Source organism: Carassius auratus, chromosome 21, assembly GCF_003368295.1.
Source record: "Carassius auratus strain Wakin chromosome 21, ASM336829v1, whole genome shotgun sequence".
NCBI classification, from domain to species: domain Eukaryota; kingdom Metazoa; phylum Chordata; class Actinopteri; order Cypriniformes; family Cyprinidae; genus Carassius; species Carassius auratus.
Genome location: NC_039263.1, coordinates 16,298,457 through 16,319,692, shown reverse-complemented (window position 1 = coordinate 16,319,692; position 21,236 = coordinate 16,298,457). Strand labels below are relative to the sequence as shown.

At 38.0% G+C, this 21,236-nt stretch overlaps 1 protein-coding gene across 1 annotated transcript in view; it reads right to left on the bottom strand.

Moving 5' to 3' along the window:
• The window catches only part of unc5da (unc-5 netrin receptor Da), a 179,954-nt gene extending 159,241 nt beyond the window's left edge, over nucleotides 1-20,713 (bottom strand). The window contains exon 1 of the mRNA XM_026196317.1: nucleotides 20,164-20,713. Coding sequence (XP_026052102.1) covers nucleotides 20,164-20,254 — 91 coding nt within the window. The 5' untranslated portion in view covers nucleotides 20,255-20,713. The remainder of the gene's footprint in view (nucleotides 1-20,163) is intronic.
• Nucleotides 20,714-21,236: the final 523 nt, after the last annotated feature.

Below are 21,236 nucleotides of genomic sequence, written 5' to 3'. Positions count from 1 at the left end.
GGCCAGATGTGAGCTAAAAACCCTCCTAAGTACTTCAAGTTCCTCCCAAGATGCTCGAGGCAAGCTTTTGAGAACTACTGCCTGAGGTACAACATGGTGTTAAACTAACCTTTGGTTAAAGGTCTTGAAAATACAAATGTAGGAACAAACCTCACGTGGCTTGTCCAGATTTATCAAAGGTGAACATAGTCAAAGTCAACAAAGTCAATTTTCAAGCAAGTCAGGGCCCTGTACCTTCTTGGCTTTTTTCTCTTTAAATATTTATAATGCTAAGCCAGCCAGCTAAAGGCTTCAAACCAATAACCTAATGGTCCTGTTGCTGTGGCATGTTCCTCACCCAGTGGCTGTGTATATAACCACTCTGACATGTAAGAAATATGAATGATGCACAGCTTGTGAGATCCATTTCAGTGGCAGAGTCGGCGGTCTGTGAGATCTGTGAGTGCTAACAGGCTAAAACACACCCTGATGAGAGCAAGAAACAAGCTGACACAGATTAAAGTATTACACTACAAAGACAGCATCAATTACCAAAGGCCTCACCCAAAGACCTTAAAGCCCCCACCACAAGAGCTGCTCACCACCCCTACGGCACTAATCAGGCTTTAATCAGACCTTAACTAATTACTGTTCCATCAGTGTATATCGTGAGGAACAGCTAACACCCTCTTTCCCCATTACATTTAAATAGGTCTGTGTTGGATACTACAACTCTGAACAATTTAAGAGCTGAAAACTCCTTACAGAACAAAAGAGGTTCATTTAGGATAAAGGCAAGTGAATGGTGAATACTGTGATGGATGATCAGGGGTGATAAGAGTAGTCACAGGAAACTAAAGTTTGTTATTGCTCAATATCATTCTAATGGCAAGAGGCTCTTTTTCAATTCATAAGTGTGAATCTGTACTCAACTGACAACACAGGAAATTAAAGTGAAATTTGAATTGGAATGACAGGAAGAGGAACCTATCTCTTTAAATCAATACTGAGCACCCTAGTTAGCCTTGGCCTAGTATACAATGAGGAACTGAGAGGACAGGGATTGAGTAAGTTTGAGCAAAGACTTAAACTGGGAAAGCATTCAGGTCCCATCTCATATTTGGCTTCCTTCTTATAATACCCCCCTCTAAAATTTCAAGGGGTCTGACATGGCAAGCAATCTACCTGGGGAGAGACCCCGGAAGATCAAAGGTCTCTTCAACATACGAGGGCTCCATCTCTGAGCGTACAAGCTGAGTATTTAGGGCAAAATACCACAGAAACCTGGGGAGCTATGGCACTTCCCCAGCTCCCAGAACTCATTCCAGAAACACTATAGAGAGGCTAATGCAGAGCTACCAGTAGAGGGTGAGGAAGGCTGGAGGGAAAAACAGAGATAGTTGCAGAAAACTTCTAATGTAGACTTTTTGCAGATTCAATTCTAGTAATGAGGTTTGTCACTTATGGCTTGTTTCTACTGAGCGGTACAGATCCACTTTTTTGGGAACCTTCCATTGGGGTACCCAGCACAGTAGTGCTGTACCTAAAGGGTGGAGCTAGACTCACTGCAGGATGATGTTTGGTTGACAGAGAATCGTCACTTGCATGTGCTAAAATGGAATGAAGTATCTCCTTCACTTGTTCCAGCATGCCGGTCATGCATGTCGGGCTTGTTTACATTCGAGTGTGCAAAAAAAATTTGTATTTTATAAATTGTATATGTTCACACACAGAAGATGTCACGCCTTCTTGCTGGCATACACATGCCTATTAAGTAAGGGTACTATTGACGGTGGAAACACAAGTCGGATCAAGGTGTACATCCTGACTCATACCGCACTGTACTATACTGACCCGTACCGCTCTGTAGAAACAAGCAATTTCAATTCCCAAATTTGAATTAAGACGCAGAAATTTTTGAATTTAAAGGTAAAATTGGAATTTAAATTAATCCAAATTCAAATAAATTTTTATAAAACTGGTAAAGCAAAGTTGTCAAATCTAAAAAAAAAAAAAAAAAAAAACTTGAAGTTTATATGCCAGATAGAATAAAAGAACAATAAAGAGAACTAGCACAATAAATAAAATGATAGATGGCGCTACACATAGATCTTTATACAGAATAACTGACAGACATATGACAGTCCAATATATAGAACTGTAGATATAACTATAGAGAGGACGACAGATAGAATGATCTAAGGGTAAAACGAGATAGAACGACAAACAATAGATAGATACACTGACATATAGATAGGCACTACTACTTCCTGTGTTTTGTGGTCAGTTTTAATTTAAATGCCATGACGACAACCCTGCCACTAATGATACAACCAAACTTACTTGGTTTGGCACTGCTGCTGTCAGTCCAGAGTTGCTGGCATTCTAAACAAGCAATTACAGGAACATGTTCACTTTACAGTTCCATATTATGTCAGAGGCCATCCAGGCCATTCTAACTTTTACCTAGGAAACTTTTCTCAGACAACTTCCTGACCTCTTCTCCCAGGCTAAAAATAAAAAATAAAAAATGCCGGCCACAGGGAAACTAAGCATTGCAGACTACAGTAGCAGACACCTGGAGCGGGGTCATGTCCCTCACCTTCCAAACTACAGAGATGCACTGCGGCAGCTCACTCGATTCTAATGACATTACCAAAGTGGTTTTGGCCATGCTGTGTGCCTCTGACATTTAAATTGACTCTGTAAATTGCATCGGCGTGATGCGGAATGAGACGAGCTATGGGCAGTATTGACTTCTCTGCAGCTGAGGAAGCTTCATTTAAAACTGGAGAGATCTCAGACTCTGCATGTTCAGGATGGATTCATAAGTGACATTTCCGCCATACAAGGGAATCACAGACACTATGTGCACCACTTTGTAATCAAGCTGATTAATTATTATTAGGCCTGGAGGCAGAAAGATGTGTAAAGTAATCAAATAAAAATTGCAAGTGATTGATATTTACAGAGGCCAGTGATAATGATTCTTTTCTCTTTCTCTTTGCTTTTTTCCCTAGATTGTTCGCCACAGGCATGGAATGTCACAGTAAGCGCTGATTTATAGATGCTATTATTTTACCCATCCAAAGGATACTTGTAATGGCCACTATTAGTCAGTTATAGGTGTGTTTTAATGGCCTGATGTGGTTAAGCTGAATTCTCAGCTGTGTGCTGGGGTCTATGAAGATGTGACGGCAGCCGCCGCAGTGTAATAACAGAGCAGCAGCCGGAGGGCTAGGTTTGACTGTGCCTGCACCGAGAGCAAAATGCCATAAAAACAGCAGTTTACCAGCAGGGCCGTGTGTAAACATTCATTCTCCTTAACTCTCTCACACACATACATATACATTTAAGGAGACGCACACAGTGTGATTGAGAGCAGCAATCTCTATCTGCTCTTTGTTTTTCACTTCTCAGAATCAAAATTTATGAGCAGCTATACACAGTCCTGGCGGCGTCGTAACTGCGGTGTGTTCGGGAAGATGCTAATATTTACTTGTGTGTATATCTGCATGATAAGCTATTACTGGTTTTTGTGTATCTCTCAATGGGAGACAGTAACAAAGTATTTTTACTCTTTTCTTAAGTATTTTCTTTCTTTTTTATTTATTTTTTTTTATTTGGGACAACTTTTAGTTTTACTCCAAAGCATAAAATATCTTGTTGGTGAAGAAATAAGTCATGTTACAGGTACTAACAATCAAGCCAGTTCAACCCATCATGCCAAAAAATTAGGAGAAAACTAATAACAAGCGTCATCTTTATAGATGCAGAACATTTGAGTAGAAATTATTTATAATTTACCTGTATATTATTTTAAAGCATTTCTTTAAAAAAATCATAATACAAATATACTAATCAATCAGCCAAACAAACACTATATAATACACAAACAAGACAAAATAAGACAAACACTAATATAATAATATAATATAGTATAATATAATGCAACTTTTGCCAACATAGAAATAAATCCATTATTTTATTTACACAAATTTTTATTATATAAATGTATATAATTTTATTCTATTTCCCGATAAGGCTGATTAGGAAGTGTAAAAATAGAAAAACAATATATATTCGATTTAATAAAATATTACACTATTTGATATATATATATATATATATATATATATATATATATATATATATATATATATATATATATATATATATATATATATATAATTATTTTTTTCAATACATTTAAAGTAAATACATGTATTTATATAAAACAAGCATTAAAATATTCAATAAAAAATACCAATATGGCACCAGCTGCAAAATGAGAGAGCAATTCCATGTTTTAAAGGTAGTACCGGTTTTAGTTACCTGGACAAATAATCTGATATATAATGATATAATACATTGTTGCCATGGGTGACATGAATCTTAGGATGCCGCAATTAACTAATCATAATCAAGTATTACAGAGAACATCGTAATAAACCAATCTCTGATTGACAATCACTGGCTGATTAATAATTTCAGACAGAGCTATAACCCATTTTATGTTCAAATTAAACACATGGTACCTTATCTTAAGTGCAATCTGTGTGACACCTCCACCACTCGTAAGTTCCAAAGTAGGTACTCATTCACACAGGTACGCACACACTCATACACACACCGCTCCAAAGATCTAGCTATGACAATTCTAGACCAAAACACTTGAATGATGAGCAAAATGAGAAAAAGAGGGACGTTAAGTGCTCATTAAAGTATCTACAGGGTGAAACAGACAGTGGGAACTCGGCACTCTATGTGTTGCCGGAATCTGAGAGCAAGATAATTGGCCATTATGACAGTGGACGGCATGTCATTACCTTTTCATTAGCTGGCCTCCTCTCTTCCCAGGATTGCCCTGCACTACTGAGCAAGAAAAAGACGCCATTAACGTAATGTGGAATTAAGAGAGGCGAAGAAGAGCAGGACGGATAGGGCACGCACATATACAGACACACACACTCTACTTGCATACCCATCATTCTCTCCTTAAATGGAGCTGAGAGCGCGAGAGCAGAGTGACACCAATTTAAAATCTGCAGTGATCAAATGAGGAGAGGGATGGAAAAGGCACATGTGTGGGTGGATTTGTGTATTCATATCAGTGTATACGTGTGTCTGTTTTCACACAGACATTCTTACAAGTGCATCTCTCTCTGAAAATGCCATATGATGGAGTGAAATGCAGCAGAACCCCTGGGAAACAGATAAAGAGGTGCACAAACAGATAAAGTTGTGAGTTTTATGGGAAGGTTAAAAGACAGGCTGCTACAGCATTGTCAAAACTCATCTATGCCGACTTGGATCATGTATGTCAAGTCAATTTCCAAAACATTACTCACCAAAGGCATTTTGCAACTGACGCTCCAGAAGATGCAGCGAAATATGGGTTTCTGTTACATAAGGAATACTCCCTCACAACTTGTAATTTAGTTAATGCGCTTTATCTAAACTGATTTACAGTACACTAATTGCAAGGAATGTCCCAATAGAGCAATCTAAGGTTGAAGACCATGTTGAAAACCATTACAGTACAAGGAATTCATCTCCCAATTCAGCTTAATTTATGACCCCCCCCCCCCCCCCCCCCCACACACACACACTACCTGAGATCAAATCAGCTATCATTGCATTTACAACCCAGACTCATAAACACTAAGCTGCTAAAATCATACAAATGGAATACATACAAATGCTGCATATGGGTCATATATAATTTATATAAATTGGAGCTGTCAAAATTAACGCGTTAACACAGTCGATTAATTTTTCCATTTTAACAGCGTTAAAATATTTAATGCAGGTGTGGAGCTAGAGTTGACCGCCCCACTCACTTTTTTTTTGGAAGAGAATTGCATTTACTTGTCAGTGCCAGTAGCCTAGTGGACAAGAGCGCAAACATATAAGGCTGTTGTGTTATGGGTGTCCCGGGTTCGATAGACACTACTTTACTGATCCCACCATCCTCTCTCTCACACACTTTGCTTCCTTGTCTGCTCTCCATTGTTGTCTCACAATAAAGGCAAAACACCAAAAATAATTTACATTGCAGAACATCTTTATGATCACATCAAACACGAGACTTTTGGATGCACATTCCACTTCGCTTCAGTGACAAACGCCATTCAAACGAGCGCAGAAATGTTTATTAATTTAATTGAATTAATTAGAAGATTTCATGTGAAATTGTTGCATTATAAAAGTAGGCCTATATTTAAAAACTTCAAAGATAGGTGAGATTAATTGCGATTAATAATAAAAAAAAAATGTGTGTGATTATTTTTTAAATTGATTTACAGCACTAATATAAATAAATATATTCGTACACACAGTTATTTAAAATGAAAGGTGTAAATTCTCTAGCATGTATTTATAAGCAAGTTTTGCTCAATATAGCAGATTCTCTGACAAAATATGGCAACTAGCAACATTTGCTAATGTAGCATCTCTAGTCAGATCTCTACCCACATAACGTCCACACATTCCTTGGAACATCTCAATAAATAACCTTTTAATTGATGCAATCGATTGCTTTTTGTCATGACCAAGGGATGCATCTTATGGTTTGCTGGTGGAACAAACAATCAGTAGCACTCATTGTGTTCAGTAAATCGCATGACTGTGAGGAGCATCATTAGGTTGTTCTGAATTAATGGGCGTTGGTGAAGATGCTTATTGGGGGACTAGATTAGACTGGAGTCCACACAGTCAAATTATAGCCCGATTATAGATTCAGTCTGGACAGGAAGTGTGCAACAGAGGCTCAGAGCTGAGAGACGAAAGGCAGCGTTTAATTGGTCCCTGATGCAAACCGACTTCAGGAAACGAAGGAAGGAAGTGTGAAAAAGATAAGGGAAAAGAGAGGAAGACAGAAAAGAGAGAGGTCTCCAAACTAGAAGAAAACAACAAATAGAAGCCAGGGGGAAGAGTGCGGGTGAGATTCCTCGTCTAATGTCTTCTGCTGTAGCTCCCCGCAATCGATTCTTCCAGTCTATTACTTTCAACTCACTCTCACTTGCTCCAACCCTTTTTCTCTTTCTCTTCATTTTTGCGACTCTTGCTTTTTTTTTAAAAAAATTCAAAATCAGTGTGGTTGTTTTGGGTGAAGTGTCTGAGAGGGGGGAAAATAAAGAGCGAGAAGAGCAAGACAGGGATGACACGGAGAAGAGCATGTGCACTGCAAGACCTTACATATACAATTACATGTTTTGTGGAGATTCTCAAAACATCTAAAAGGTCATTCTGAAAGTAACAAGAGCAATACAGCTTAAAGATGTTGATAACATCAATCTATGAATAAAATTTGGAAATTGATCCCAAAACAGAACTGGTCTTTGATTCTTATAATGTTCAGAACACAAAAAACTCAAGCAGAAATGTGTACCTTGTTGCTAGGAGACGCGTGAAATATGAAAAAAAAATCTTTTTTTTTTTTTTTCAGATCAGTTCAAAACATCAAACTTATTTGATATCTGATACATATCCAGAAGAGTCTTAACAGATGGGGATTTGAAATAAATAAAAAACATTATTTTGTTCACCAAAGAAGTTTAATTCAGATTCATTCATTGATTCGTTTAGTAACTCTTTCTGTACATACAGTATGTTATATCAATACACCAGTATGCACTGGCCATTGAATACGTCTTATAATATTATGAGCCACTGAATTACTCAAAAGATTCTTTCATGACTGAAAGAGGCCTAATTTAGAATGCACCTTCAATTTTAAAAAGAAACATCAATATCTTTTGTCAATGGTATGCAGGCGTAAACTCAAGTCCATATTATACTGTTTATTACAAGAGCTCACCATCCCAGCACCTTTTTTTTAAATAATTTAAAAAAATACTGTTTTGATTATGGTTTTATTATGTATTATTTTGATCTCCATAAAGATGAATTCTGATTCATTCATTTGGCGACTTTTACTAGAGGTTATATAGTGTCCTTAAATATTAATTAATAAAAAAAATGTCACTCTTTAGTCACTGTCATACAAGATCTCACCTTGAAAACTATCAGGTTTTTTATTGCAATATTTTTTTTTTTTTTCATATATATGCATTGAAGCAACCATGATCATGAAAGGTTCAAACAACTACAATCTCTGTCCGCATACAGACAGATTGTGAGCATGACAGGTTACAAACACATTTCAAACTTTAACAGGCCATCCAAGGTCACAGTGGCCTCAGGTGATGCAGGTGTGCTGTTTAGAAATTTAAAGTGTAAACTAAACAGGAACATCTCTTCCTGCATTCAGTTTCCTTTGAAGCGTGCTACTGATGAAACCCCCTCTCCCTCTTGTGTGCACACTGACTTAGACCTCTTACCAATCTGACAGCTATGCAGAACAGAGTGAGCTACTACCAATGGCTATTTGACATGGAAGGCAACCTCATCACTCAGTTGTAAAAACTCTTATAAAATATGCATGATGAGCACTGCGGTGATACAGCCAGGTAGCCTGGGTACAACACTCAAAGAGCAGACTTCTGGCACAGAGAGAGAGAGTTAATTATTATTATTATTAATGGTGACAGAAATAGTTCTCAATGAACATTACAATGCTGATAAATATATGTATACATTTTATGTCATAAAGGTTTCTTTGTTACTTTATATTTAATAAAAACTTATATATAACACACACACACACACACACACACACACACACACACACACACACACAGGTTGTTTTTAAAGGTTTTTCCTTCCCTTGTCTGTCTTGATAATATACATCCAAGTATGGATCCACAGTGGCTCCAGAGCTTTCTGAAGGCTAATTGGTTTATGGGGCATGACCTTTGACCTTGCACTGTTGAAACAATGCTACAGAAATGCACTCAAAACAATAATCATTGGCAAATTTCTTGGAGCACTTACAGATACAAGAACAAGCAGTTCTGAAGCACACGAATAGCACACTTACTATACATATGAAGCATGATTAGGCAGCATTCATGTTGTTTCATGGATGGTAAGATTGCAATCACTTGTGTCATTCTCAAGCTGCATTATCTGATGTTGCAGAAAGGGAGAGAGAGAGATGAAGAATTGTGGGTAATGATTAGTGAGGCAAGTGGTAGCTTTTTCCTCTTCCAATGTCATCCTGTACATTCGATTTGTATCATTTCTGTTGCTATGCATTTTTGTGAGTTAAAAATTGGCCTTTAAAGGTTTTCAATTTCCTTGCATTGCCAGAAAACACTCACATGCCATCAATGCGTGTGCAGTCAGGTGATACAGGGAACAAAGATTATGATGGTGGTCTCTTAGCATTAGCATGCACATTCCCAATTTCACTTCTGAATGAATAGTAATTTGCTCTCATTTGCATGTAAATCGCAGAACGGAATAGAGTTATATGAGGGAGCGGAAGGAACAGCTATAGCTGGAGACCGCACATTTTCTCAATGAGATAGACCCCGGCAGGCTGCGACTCACCTCTCTTTCGCTAATTGGAAAATAAAAGACTGCACTGACCTCGGGTGCATTGGCCACAGCGAGCCGCCCAGTCTCAGGGTCGTCATTTTCATTTGTTAAAGTCAGATTATCATACTGCAGCCATTCAGCGCCTCTATGTGTGACCATGAAGAATTTCTTTTTTATCCGCTTGGGTTTTCTCTCCCACAGGTCATACACTTTAGGTTTGGGGCATTTAGGGGACTCTCTGCTCTGCTGGAAGTTGTGCTGACTGTTTAAAGTACTACAGCTCAGTGGTCTCAGGACCTAGCAAGGCTCATAAATACGTAGTTTTACTCTTGGGTTGGAGGAGGAGGGGTGGCACAAAAACACATCTGAGGCAGCATACATGCCTAAAAAATGCATTAAGAAAGACTAAAGTGAGGCACAGAAGCATTTAGCATTTATACTAAAACCACCTGTGGGATGACATGCTCAAAATGTGTCTGCACTGGGACACATAAAGCAACTTTATGTAAGGTTTTTACCTTGAAATATCAGTTTCTGATGATACACTGACTTCTTATAAGGAGTATGGTTTCTGTTTCTTTCCTACGGTCCCCTTCAAATGTCTGTTCTGGGGTATTGTGAGTTTGGTGAGCAGGTACAAAATTCAGCAAAAAGGGTGGATTGCTTTGCATCAACAACAAATGCATGTGTACAGCTATCCAGTGTAATTTTAAAAGTAAATTCCTTTAGCTCCAAAGGCCTAAAAAATAAAATAAAATAAAAAATACAGTTGTTTTAACTTGACAGAACAAGACAATTAATGTTTTTAGCATAAGCTAAAAGATAATGCAAGCAGCTAGTAAGATTATAGTGACACATCAGTCAAGACAAAGATACATACATTTTACATAAAAAGATTATGTACATTTATATACCAATTTAGTTATTAAAAATCAATTAAAATTTTAATACAAAAAAAGTATTATTTTTAATATTAAGTAACTGGCTGATATAAAAAACAATTCTGTTTTTCAAAAAAAAAAATCAAATGATATCACAGCATTGACATACATCGAAAATACATTTTGGTCCATTTTGCCTGCTGACGTGTTATCTTTGTTATTGGGCGCACAAAAAAACATGTCAGCAGCGTCGTACTTCAGCAGCGTCACTGCAGAGTTGTTATTTTTGGACCAAAATTTATTTTCGATGCTTCAACAAATTCTAACTGACCCTCTGATGTCACATGGGCTACTTTGATGATGTTTTTATTACCTTTCTGGACATCGACAGTATACCATACATACATTTTCAATGGAGGGACAGAAAGCTCTCGGACTAAATCTAAAATATCTGTATATATATATACTAAAATATAAACTGAGTTCTGAAGATGAACGGAGATCTTACAGGTTTGGAACAATATGAGGGTGAGTCATTAATTACATAATTTTCAATTTTGGGTGAACTAACCCTTTAAGATACATCCCACATTAGCTATTTTGTGCCCTGCCTACTCAATGAACTCATTCAATTAGACTTAAAAACATAACAAAAGAGGATATTTCTTGATAACCTGCTGAAAAATATAATTCCAAACAAACGTCTACAGGAGAAAAAAAAATGCTGTGCGCAGAGCAATTTTCTCTATTCTCAAATGAGTTTGAGAAGACAATGTGCTTCTGAGAAACATTTTCAATGTCACAGTGGGAGGCAACCTGAAATCGAATGCAGACTATACTTTAAACCTACACTGAAGTTAAAAAGGCTGTAAAGAAAATTAACTACTTTTCATTGAGAAGAAAAACCTGTGTATGAGAAAAGAAAGTGTCTGTTTCTAGCTGGCTCTGCATTGTGAGTGTGAGTGTTTTTCACAAAACACCTGGTTTGTGCAGCTCTCCGGCTCTTTTACAAGCAGTGAGTCACAGAAGCGTGAAGCACCAGCAGATTTTTTCACCGACACTGCTGACCATGCATCAACATGCAGACGCAGCGAGCCTTTAACTGTACACGGCCTCTGTGTGTGTGTGTGTGTGTGTGTGTGTGTGTGTGTGTATGTGCAGATGTGTGTGTGAGACAGAATGAAAAATATATGCACATAAGAACGTGCTGCTCTCTACGCTGTTCACGGAACACAGAGCACATCCTATGATTGACTTCAAGAACATGTGTATGAAATGAGAAAGAAGATAGATCCATATTACAGTATATAGTGACACACTCATTATTTAAAGCAAGCAATAGTTTTAATGTTATTCAATTGTATGTGAGAACATGAGATCATGATGGTACAGCTGTGCTCATATGTTAACATTTGACTGGCAGAATCTGCTAAATATTTTCATATCCCACAAGACATCTGTTGCCTCCTTTTATGATGAGCAGCAAAGCTGGACCTCAGCATCACAGAGCCAGTGCGGCTGAGAGCTCAAACATGCAGAGCACACTCGGAAAAACCAAAGAACTTACAGTACCTGGAGGCTTTCTCTCAAAAACAGTGGGCAAATTCTCTGCTCAGTACAAACCTTGCACACAACTATCACAAAAATACATCTTGTAGATCCTTATGAGCAGAAACATATATTTTTATGGGTGTTTTAATGGTTAACATGAGGATGAGAAATGTTTGAGGGAATTAATCTTACCAGTGCTTCTGACTGGCAAAACAAGCATGCATAACCCAACATTTACCATTATAAACCAACATAAAGCAGAATCTAACAGCCAAAACAAACCGACCCCCAACTAAACCTGCATTTAGCCACCATAAAAAATGCTCAACCAGCATAAACCTGCATTTAACAAGCATACAAAATGCTCAACCAGCATAAACCTTCATTTAACCAGCATAAAAAGTGTATAACCTGCATTTAACCAGAATAAAAAGTGGCAAATCAGAATAAACCTGCTTTTATTATTTATAAACCATGCTGGAGCGGCTTGGAAATTAATTCTGGTCTAAACTGGTCTTGTCCATCATGAAGGCCAATTCTAGAGCATTAAAGTAATGTATATACTCCAAGTCCAAGCTACAATATTTAAAACTGAAAAAAAAAAATGCACGCATGGATTCTTTACACAGTACTTTCAGCAATGTCACACCACAGTTTCACATTTCAAAGAGTATGCATAAGATTCATGCATGGGATAAAAAAGGACAACCTTGTTCAACGGTCTTTCTAGCTAGTTTTGCTTGCTCAAGTCTCACAATGATCAATACTGCCCACGGGCCAATCAGAACACTGCTCAATGACAGTGCAGCCATTGCAACCTCTGAGATTAAATTGCATTATATTTTATTACAGACAACCTCTTACATCTTTGTCAATGTTGCAATTGATTATTAAAACATGAAATATTCATATTTGGGAGCGGTATCGATTTACATCAAAGAGACTTGTCGGATCATTTTTCAAATACAATGACCGATAGCAGACATCTGTCATGACGGGGTAATGAGGGGAGAATACATTAAACTAGTTTACATTTGTGTGATTACTGCATAGAGGTTGATTCATGTTATCCATCAAACAATCATTACTGTGTGTGTGTGTGTGTGTGTGTGTGTGTGTGTGTGTGTGTGTGTGTGTGTGTGTGTGTGTGTGTGTGTGTGCACGTGCTAGTGCATTTGTGTGAGTGCCAGACATGGGGACTTGTGACTTGATGACTTGGACTCCAGTCGACTCGAGTCGCTATTTTTAGGACTTGAGACTTGACTCGGACTTGGAAGTTAAAGACTCGGGACTTGACTTGACTTGAGACACGATGACTTGAATGACTTGAGTGTTAATCACATCATGTTTTCATTTTGAATATAAAATATATAAATTATTTTTTTTAATCAGTCATGCCCTCTCTACCTTACACACCACGCCCACTTAAATCAGATATCACATCACATCAACATGTCAGCCTGAGAGGTACCGAGGGTCATCGCTTTTGTCTTCAATAGTTCGCGCCCAAAAAACGCGTGGAAAACGCTAGTCGCGCCGCTTTCTACTTCTTTCCAAAGCGCTCGGGCAGAAGTGCTCCTGGGGCGTCTGTCGTTGCTAAGCATCCATGACACGCTCTCTCTCAATGAAGACGCGGACATTTCAGCAAAGGATAAATGGATTTGCAGCACTAAAAATCGCTCGCAGTAGCTCTGCTACTAAATTCATTTCAAAATGGCAATCCATATACAGCTATGAACAGCTGTTCCTTCATCTTAGCTGTGCTTTCAACGTTGATAAGAGAAAGGATGAAGCTGATTGGTTAGTTATTGTCACATGACCTGCGGTGCGCTTGCGGCATTCTGAAAAGTTTAGATGTTGAGCGCGTTGCTTCCATTATGAGCGCGCATACTGCGCGCCTACATTGGAAATAACGAACTTGCGCGCACAAAAGACGTGATGTGAACGGCCCCTAATGATCCGCTAGCAGGCCGTCAAAAAAACGCATTCCAGGGGTGGCGCTAGGGTTGGGCTAAGGGGGCATAAGCCCCGAATATTTTGTTACCTTGTCTTTCTCATAGAGCAAAACAATTAATCAGAAAAACAAATGTAGCTGCCGCGATTACCCAATCATGACAAGTGCATATTACATACATACATATATATATATATATATATATATATATATATATATATATATATATATAGGCCTATATACATATATATATATATATATACAGTACAGAATATAAATATGACGTATTTTCAGTTGTTTCATACTTTTTTGTTATGTACAATACAGACCAAAAGTTTGGACACACCTTCTCATTCAAAGAGTTTTCTTTATTTTCATGACTATTGACTATTGTAGATTCACACTAAAGGCATCAAGGGCTATTTGAGCAAGAAGGAGAGTGATGGGGTGCTGCGCCAGATGACCTGGCCTCCACAGTCACCGGACCTGTAGAAAGTTTGAATATGTTCCAATCGAGATGGTTTTGGGGTGAGCTGTACCGCAGACAGAAGGCAAAAGATCCAACAAGTGCTAAGCATCTCTCGGGGAACTCCTTCAAGACTGTTGAAGACCATTTCAGGTGACTACCTCTTGAAACTCATCAAGAGAAAGCCAAGAGTGTGCAAAGCAGTAATCAAAGCAAAAGGTGGCTACTTTGAAGAACCAAGAATATTACATATTTTCGGTTGTTTCACACTTTTTTGTTATGTATATAATTCCATATATAATTCCACATGTGTTAATTCATAGTTTTGATGCCTTCAGTGTGAATCTACAATTTTCATAGTCATGAAAATAAAGAAAACTCTTTGAATGAGAAGGTGTGTCCAAACTTTTGGTCTGTACTGTACATAACAAAAAAGTATGAAACAACTGAAAATACGTCATATTTATATTCTATACTCTGAGAGAGAGAGAGAGAGAGAGTGTGTGTGTGTGTGTGTGAGAGAGAGAGAGAGAGAGAGAGAGGAGAAATGTAACAGTTTAATTTTGTATGTAAACTGTGTTTGAGAGAGAGAGAGAGAGAGAGAGAGAGGTGTTCAGAGAGGAGTCTGTTGGATGTTTAGTTTTATGGACTCAATGTTGAAAATGTAAAACATTTCAAACACTGTTGGCAGAAGTGAAAAAATAAACAATTTTAGGAAGTTACAATTTTGTTTGATTCCATGATGTATTTTACTGAACATGAGTGTTTACAATGCAAATCCAAATTATTTTAATTTACTGACAGTTACTTATATCTTGTCTTTTAACTTTATTAAGATCAGATTCTGCAGGTAAAATAACAATATTAAGGTGACTTGACTTGGACTTGACTTGACATAGCTTGTGACTTGACTTGACTTGACTTGCCCAAGAAAAAAATACTTGGGACTTACTTGAGACTTGAAGGTTAAGACTTGAGACTTACTTGAGACTTGCACATGTGTGACTTGGTCCCATCTCTGGTGAGTGCTTGTTAATTTGTCATTATTACATTGCCAACTGTAAAAATACGAATCAGCAAGATTCTGATTGGGTCAGAATACTATAAAGATTGAAGTAAAACATTAACTTTAGATTTTTTAAAGGCAAACAGGTCAATGGGGCTACATACTGTATATAAACAATATATATATTGTTGTTATTATTATTAGATGATTGCAGAGTACATAAAGTTCCATAAAAATTTACCATCATGTAAAAAATAAATAAAAAAAATATTCATACATATTCATATATTCAAATATTTATCTTATTATATGCATGGTAATTATATGTATGAACTTTAATCCAATTATCACAATAAGCAATCAAATGTCAAAAGAAATGTCAGAAGCATTTAAAATGTATAATTTAATTAAAAGTAAGTGGAAATATATGTTCCAGTACTCCATTTAAAGTCAAAGAAATTAGAATGTAATTTTCTTTCGCTGTTTGTATATTAAAACATTTTCAGATGTAGCAGAAAACAACAACATCATGTTTGTATTTTTTTTTCTGTCTCTGAGCATAATTCTAAGTTTATAATCAGGATATAGCATATTATTTAGGGGGGTGTAAAAATAATAATAAAAAGTGACTTCTGAAAACGTCTTTCCTCTAATTTTTCTGCCTATCCATATTGTACATATCTACAGTCTTTTTTTATATTCTTTTCTTTCCTCCCTTTTCCTGAAAGAGAGTTCAATGTCTTTGTGGTAAAACCAAGGGTCAGTGGAGGAAGGACAGCAATCTCTTAAATTCAGCACTTTCCCAAAAGCACTCTGAGGAGACACAAACGAAGATGGAGAAATGGAAAACAAGGCCACTCAGGGAAGTAACTGTAGTGTGGGCACGTGCCAGGAGAACTGAGTGGCAATATTTTCTACAAATATCCATATGGCTAAATGAAACAGCAAGGCAATGTAATGTTTTTGAGATGGCCGTGTATTATGCTTTCACAGTGAATTTGCTATTTTAGCCCATCAACCTCCCACAACCCAAGAGGGAAATCATGTTATTGGTATGTATCCAGGGCCTGTTTTTGTCCATAAATAATGGAATTATTTAGCCGTTTTTCCTTCAATACTACCAACAAGCAGCACAGGTCACTGTGTCACTCTAGATGGGTCAGCTCTGTATAACAGTGGAACTGCAATGGACCTAAAAACATGAAAATGCATTGTTATTTTGCTCCTCATATTTCCATTTTAGTGGCTTAATGTGAGGAATATTCCCCATATGTGTCACCACATGGAGAAATAAACTTGAGGCATGCGAGATAAACATCAGATGGAAAATGTTCATATGAAGTAAAAGCTGTCAGAAACACAAGATGTAGCAGTCAGTTAGGTTTTCTATATAGTGTTTGATTTGAATCACTTTTGTCAATGCAGAACAAACTTCCAATTTGATAAACCATGTTGCAGTTAACAGCCAACATCACATTTGGCACTGATTAAAAGTTCATTTTGGACCCTGTCCAGTATGTACCCAAAACTTTTGGCTTTAGGATCCGCATTTAGATACACCTGCATTGTCTGACATATAGAGTGTGGGATGAGCATCACCAAAAATACAACATCTAATTCCACCCTCAAGCACTCATAAGAAAATGATGCAAGAGAACACAAAAATCTCCAAACTCAGCCTCCCCCAGGATCTACCCCCGCTGCCCTCTTGTTATTGAAAATGCATGCGGTTACAAAGATCCTCCCTCCTTTTGACAAATTTATGAGTGCTTGAAAGATTAAACGTGACCTTTGTTGGGTTTAAGCTGTGAATGCAGCACATACAGATTAGACAGCAAATCACAAACCTCTGAGGGAAATTACACATAAACACCTGTTCGCACATATGCATAAACACCGCACAGCCAAAAAAAGCTTCTTAGCCTTTACTGAAAAACCCAAGGGCTTGCATTCCATGTTACCGCTATGACAGATGACAAGAGGATTCCATCATCCTACCAAGCATCTTCTGATCCAGATCTGCTCCTGGTCCCTGAGGATGAGAATGCCTGCATCTCTCTCGCTCTCATAAATACTATCCACCAACCAGGTTCATGACAAGTTCTCACAACATGGACAGGCTCCAAACATTTCTGTGGGGAAATCACTGATGCATTCTGGGAAATGTATGCCTTGTGGTTACAGTACGAGATACTTGTGGACACTGCAATGAATCAATGTTAACAGACGTCTTGTGAGTAGCCTAATATTATATTGATGAATATACTTATGTCATATTGACGCATACAGAAAAACTGAGTCCTGTCCCTTGTTGCAGATTCACATGACGGTTCTCCTTCATATGTGCACTGATGTCAAAAAGTGACTACTGTGGGTACTGTGAGAATCTGTCTAACGATGCTGAATGATAAATTAAACATAGCTAATGCTAATGTTCAGATGGAAGGCGCTGCCTTTATTCGTAACTCATGTCTTTCGAGAACCTCTCTTGAGTTCGAGCTACTCGAACTCATTATCATGTGCGCCTCTATCACTGAATCGGGCACAGTTACATCTCCATCTACTGCTGCCCAGGGCTACATTTCCGTTCTGTGTCTCACATCAACTTTATGAAAAAAAAACTGCAATACATTAAAGGAAAATGACATTTAACGCTCTGACCACAGGCAATGTGGGAAACCCTGTAATAGTTTGGGTTTGTTTATGGTTTTCAATAACAACTTCCTTCTGACAGGTGCACGGCATTTCTGATGTGAAACAATAGATGATGTCAGCGCTGGAGGAGGTGTAAGTGAACATGACAGATGATTGGATATTTTAATGACACGGTTTAATTTGCATATTAATGAATTCTCCCAATGAACCAACAAAGCGATATATCAGAGAGGAACGGATATGTCTTATGCAATACCTTCTTAATGCTGTTGAGGAGAACTCAGTAATTATGAATGTTAGACTGGTTTGAGCTGATTTCCATAGTTTAAGGAAAGAAGGAGGATCAAATCCCGAGGGCTCATTTGCTAATAGACTTGCAAATAGTTTATCATAAGGGACGATAGAATCAGGAGGACAGATGTTTGACTTTTTATTGCACAGTGAGAAAGAGCATTCTACATCAATCAATTTACAAAATCTGATCCAGATTCATAATCGAAGACTTAACTTTAATATTAAACATTTTTTTGACCATTATCTTAATAAATCACCAAAATCAGCGTATTAATGGATGATGAACTAAAATCACCATTTCACAGAAACCCCCGAGAGAAAACAGCTAAGACAATCTCTTAGCCAGCCTCTATGAACAGATACACAAAGCAGATCTCAGAAGTGGCCCTTAGGGGTGCCTCAGGTAATAACAGCTCTCCTGACTGATAACAAGACCATCAACCTCAAAATGTCCACTCCACAGCGTCGGGTTTCTTTTTAAATGTTTTACATTTCAGACACCACACGTGATAGGACCAGGAAATAGATGGAAGGGCAAAAAAAAAAAAAAAAACACACACACACACACACTAGCAATTATCAAAATTCTAACCGGACACTTGTTTATAAACATACAATTAATCTATCTTGGTTGAACATCTTAATGATGGTTATTGTATTCAGTCTCTGTGCCCTGTCCACCTCTTTTCTAAGCATCAATGACTCTTAACATAAGATAATTGCATCCTTGCCTCTGCTTTTGCTTCAAAAAACATGCAACACTAATCTTTGATGAAAGTGTATAATTTATCATTTTAAAAGGATATTCTGTATGTCTATAGGACACCAACATGTTATTTCAGTTGCATTTCACAATACAATGTTCATACAAAGTAAAAACAATCATGTTTAAAATACACCAAAGAAGAAACTGGCAGCTGTTATCAGAATATCTTCATTATTATATATTTTATAGTCTGTAACTGTAAATGTGTGTGTGTGTGTGTGTGTGGGTGGGTGTGGGTGATGCTAATATGCATACCCACCTCAACAACTCAAATCTGCTTCATAACTTAAAATGTACTGTCAACCAACAGACTTAAAATATCACCTGATGAGTAAAATTCCAATTAACCACAGTGTTATTCACACAAAATAGCCTACCACCAAAGCAACACATGACACTAAAATAATAACATCACTAAATAAATAAATACAAATGCTTTAAGCGCAAAGTGACATTTTACTTTAAAATCTATAATCTAAGCAAAAGTAGCTACATTTAAAATATTGCGTAAATACGTTCACAATTCACAAGTAATTCATGAAGCTGCTTGTAATGTGAGCAGTAATAAATAGATAACGTGTACACTAAATTAAAATGTGATTTTCAATCAAGAGCACGTCGGCTGAAGAAAAAGCGTGCAGAATCTGATGGAAAGTCGCCTTAATTGTGCCTGTTGCGCTGCGCAACTCATGGCACGCACGCTTGATATTCTCACTCCAATGAACAAAAGCTTCATGCAAACCGAATTGATGACAAGGTTTCCAATGGAGAATGCTGATAGTATTTCATTTGTCGACATTTACAAAATACGTCGCGCGCAAATGTTGTTGTGCATTGGCACTCGCTAAAGTCGCTTCTGCCTATTCGAGCGTTTGGCACAGTGATGGGATTGAAGCCATTACTTTTACATGCGTGTAGATAGTTTTACGCGAATTAGCATTTTCTACACATGCTTCATCGCAAAGCCCCATTGATACTGGAAAAGTCGTTCCTTGCATTGGAAAAACCAGTATTGGAAAATACTGTCATCGAGCATCGCTCAGTGCATACGTATTTATTTATACAGCGAAGATTCAGAGTCCACGAACTCTCCAAAACGGATAAATGTGGGAGGGGGTGTGGGGGTATATGGTTAGGCTTTCGTACACAGTTAAGCTATCTTACCTCTAGCCATCGCATAGGGCAGCAGGAGAACCAGGACCGCGAGGAAGCCAAAGCAGGAGTATCGTCCCTTCTTCCCAAAGCGTCCCATCATCACTGCGCTTCTCTCCTGTGTCCCCAACTAAACCGGGGAGCCGCTCGCATGTATCGCTCTCATTCATGTGCCGTGCGTTCCCGTGGCTTCAGTAACAGGTCCCTCCCGTAGAGATAAACCCGGCGTTCTGCGTGAATCTCTCTCATCCGCGCGCTGAGTGAGTGTCTCGCGCATCCGTGAGAATGGAATAATGAAGCCGGTGCGCGCTGGCCAATAGCGGAGGGTGATTGAGGGCGGAGGGAGCGCAGCGGCTGTCCTTCACCCTGCTGCTCGGATGCGCTGCGAAGTGACCAGATGTGCCTGAGTAAGAGATGATACATGAGCATACATGTCAGTTGTCGGCTAAATTCGAGATGACATATGAACAGCTGGATGTGTTACACTGATTTCATCAAAGATCGTGTCGGGCTCCTGGGGGCCACTGGGATGAGAGCAAAGCTGTGCACACCGGAGCAGAGGAGGTGGTCTCTCGTGCGTAATCTGCGTGGAAGAAGAATGGACGTTCAATTAAGCAACAGCACATAAGCACGAGTTTTGTCATACTTAAGTCTATAAACAATTAATTTGTGTCGAGTAATTTACATTTCAGACAATAATTAGCCAGTTTATATGTTTGTTCTCCACATAGCCTATGAAAAATGTATCAAATTAACCAAACGTCAAACTCCGGTTGAAGAATGGATGTGTTCACCATGAGTAGTCCCTAAAATCAGAGGAAATGATAGATGAATGACAGTGATGTGCAAGCAACAAACAGGGATTTTAAGCATAAACTTCACAAAATCTATTAACTGGTTCTTCAAATCTGATTGGTTAATCACAATGTTGTTGTAGGGACAACAAAGATGTTGTCCCAGGAACATGTCTCACTTGGTAAAATCAGGTTCTGCGTGTTTAGCAATATCGCATGAATGAGAGTGCTGTTGCACTCAAGTCCATAAACAAGTAATTGTTATCAAGTAATTTTCTTTTCAGAAAATAA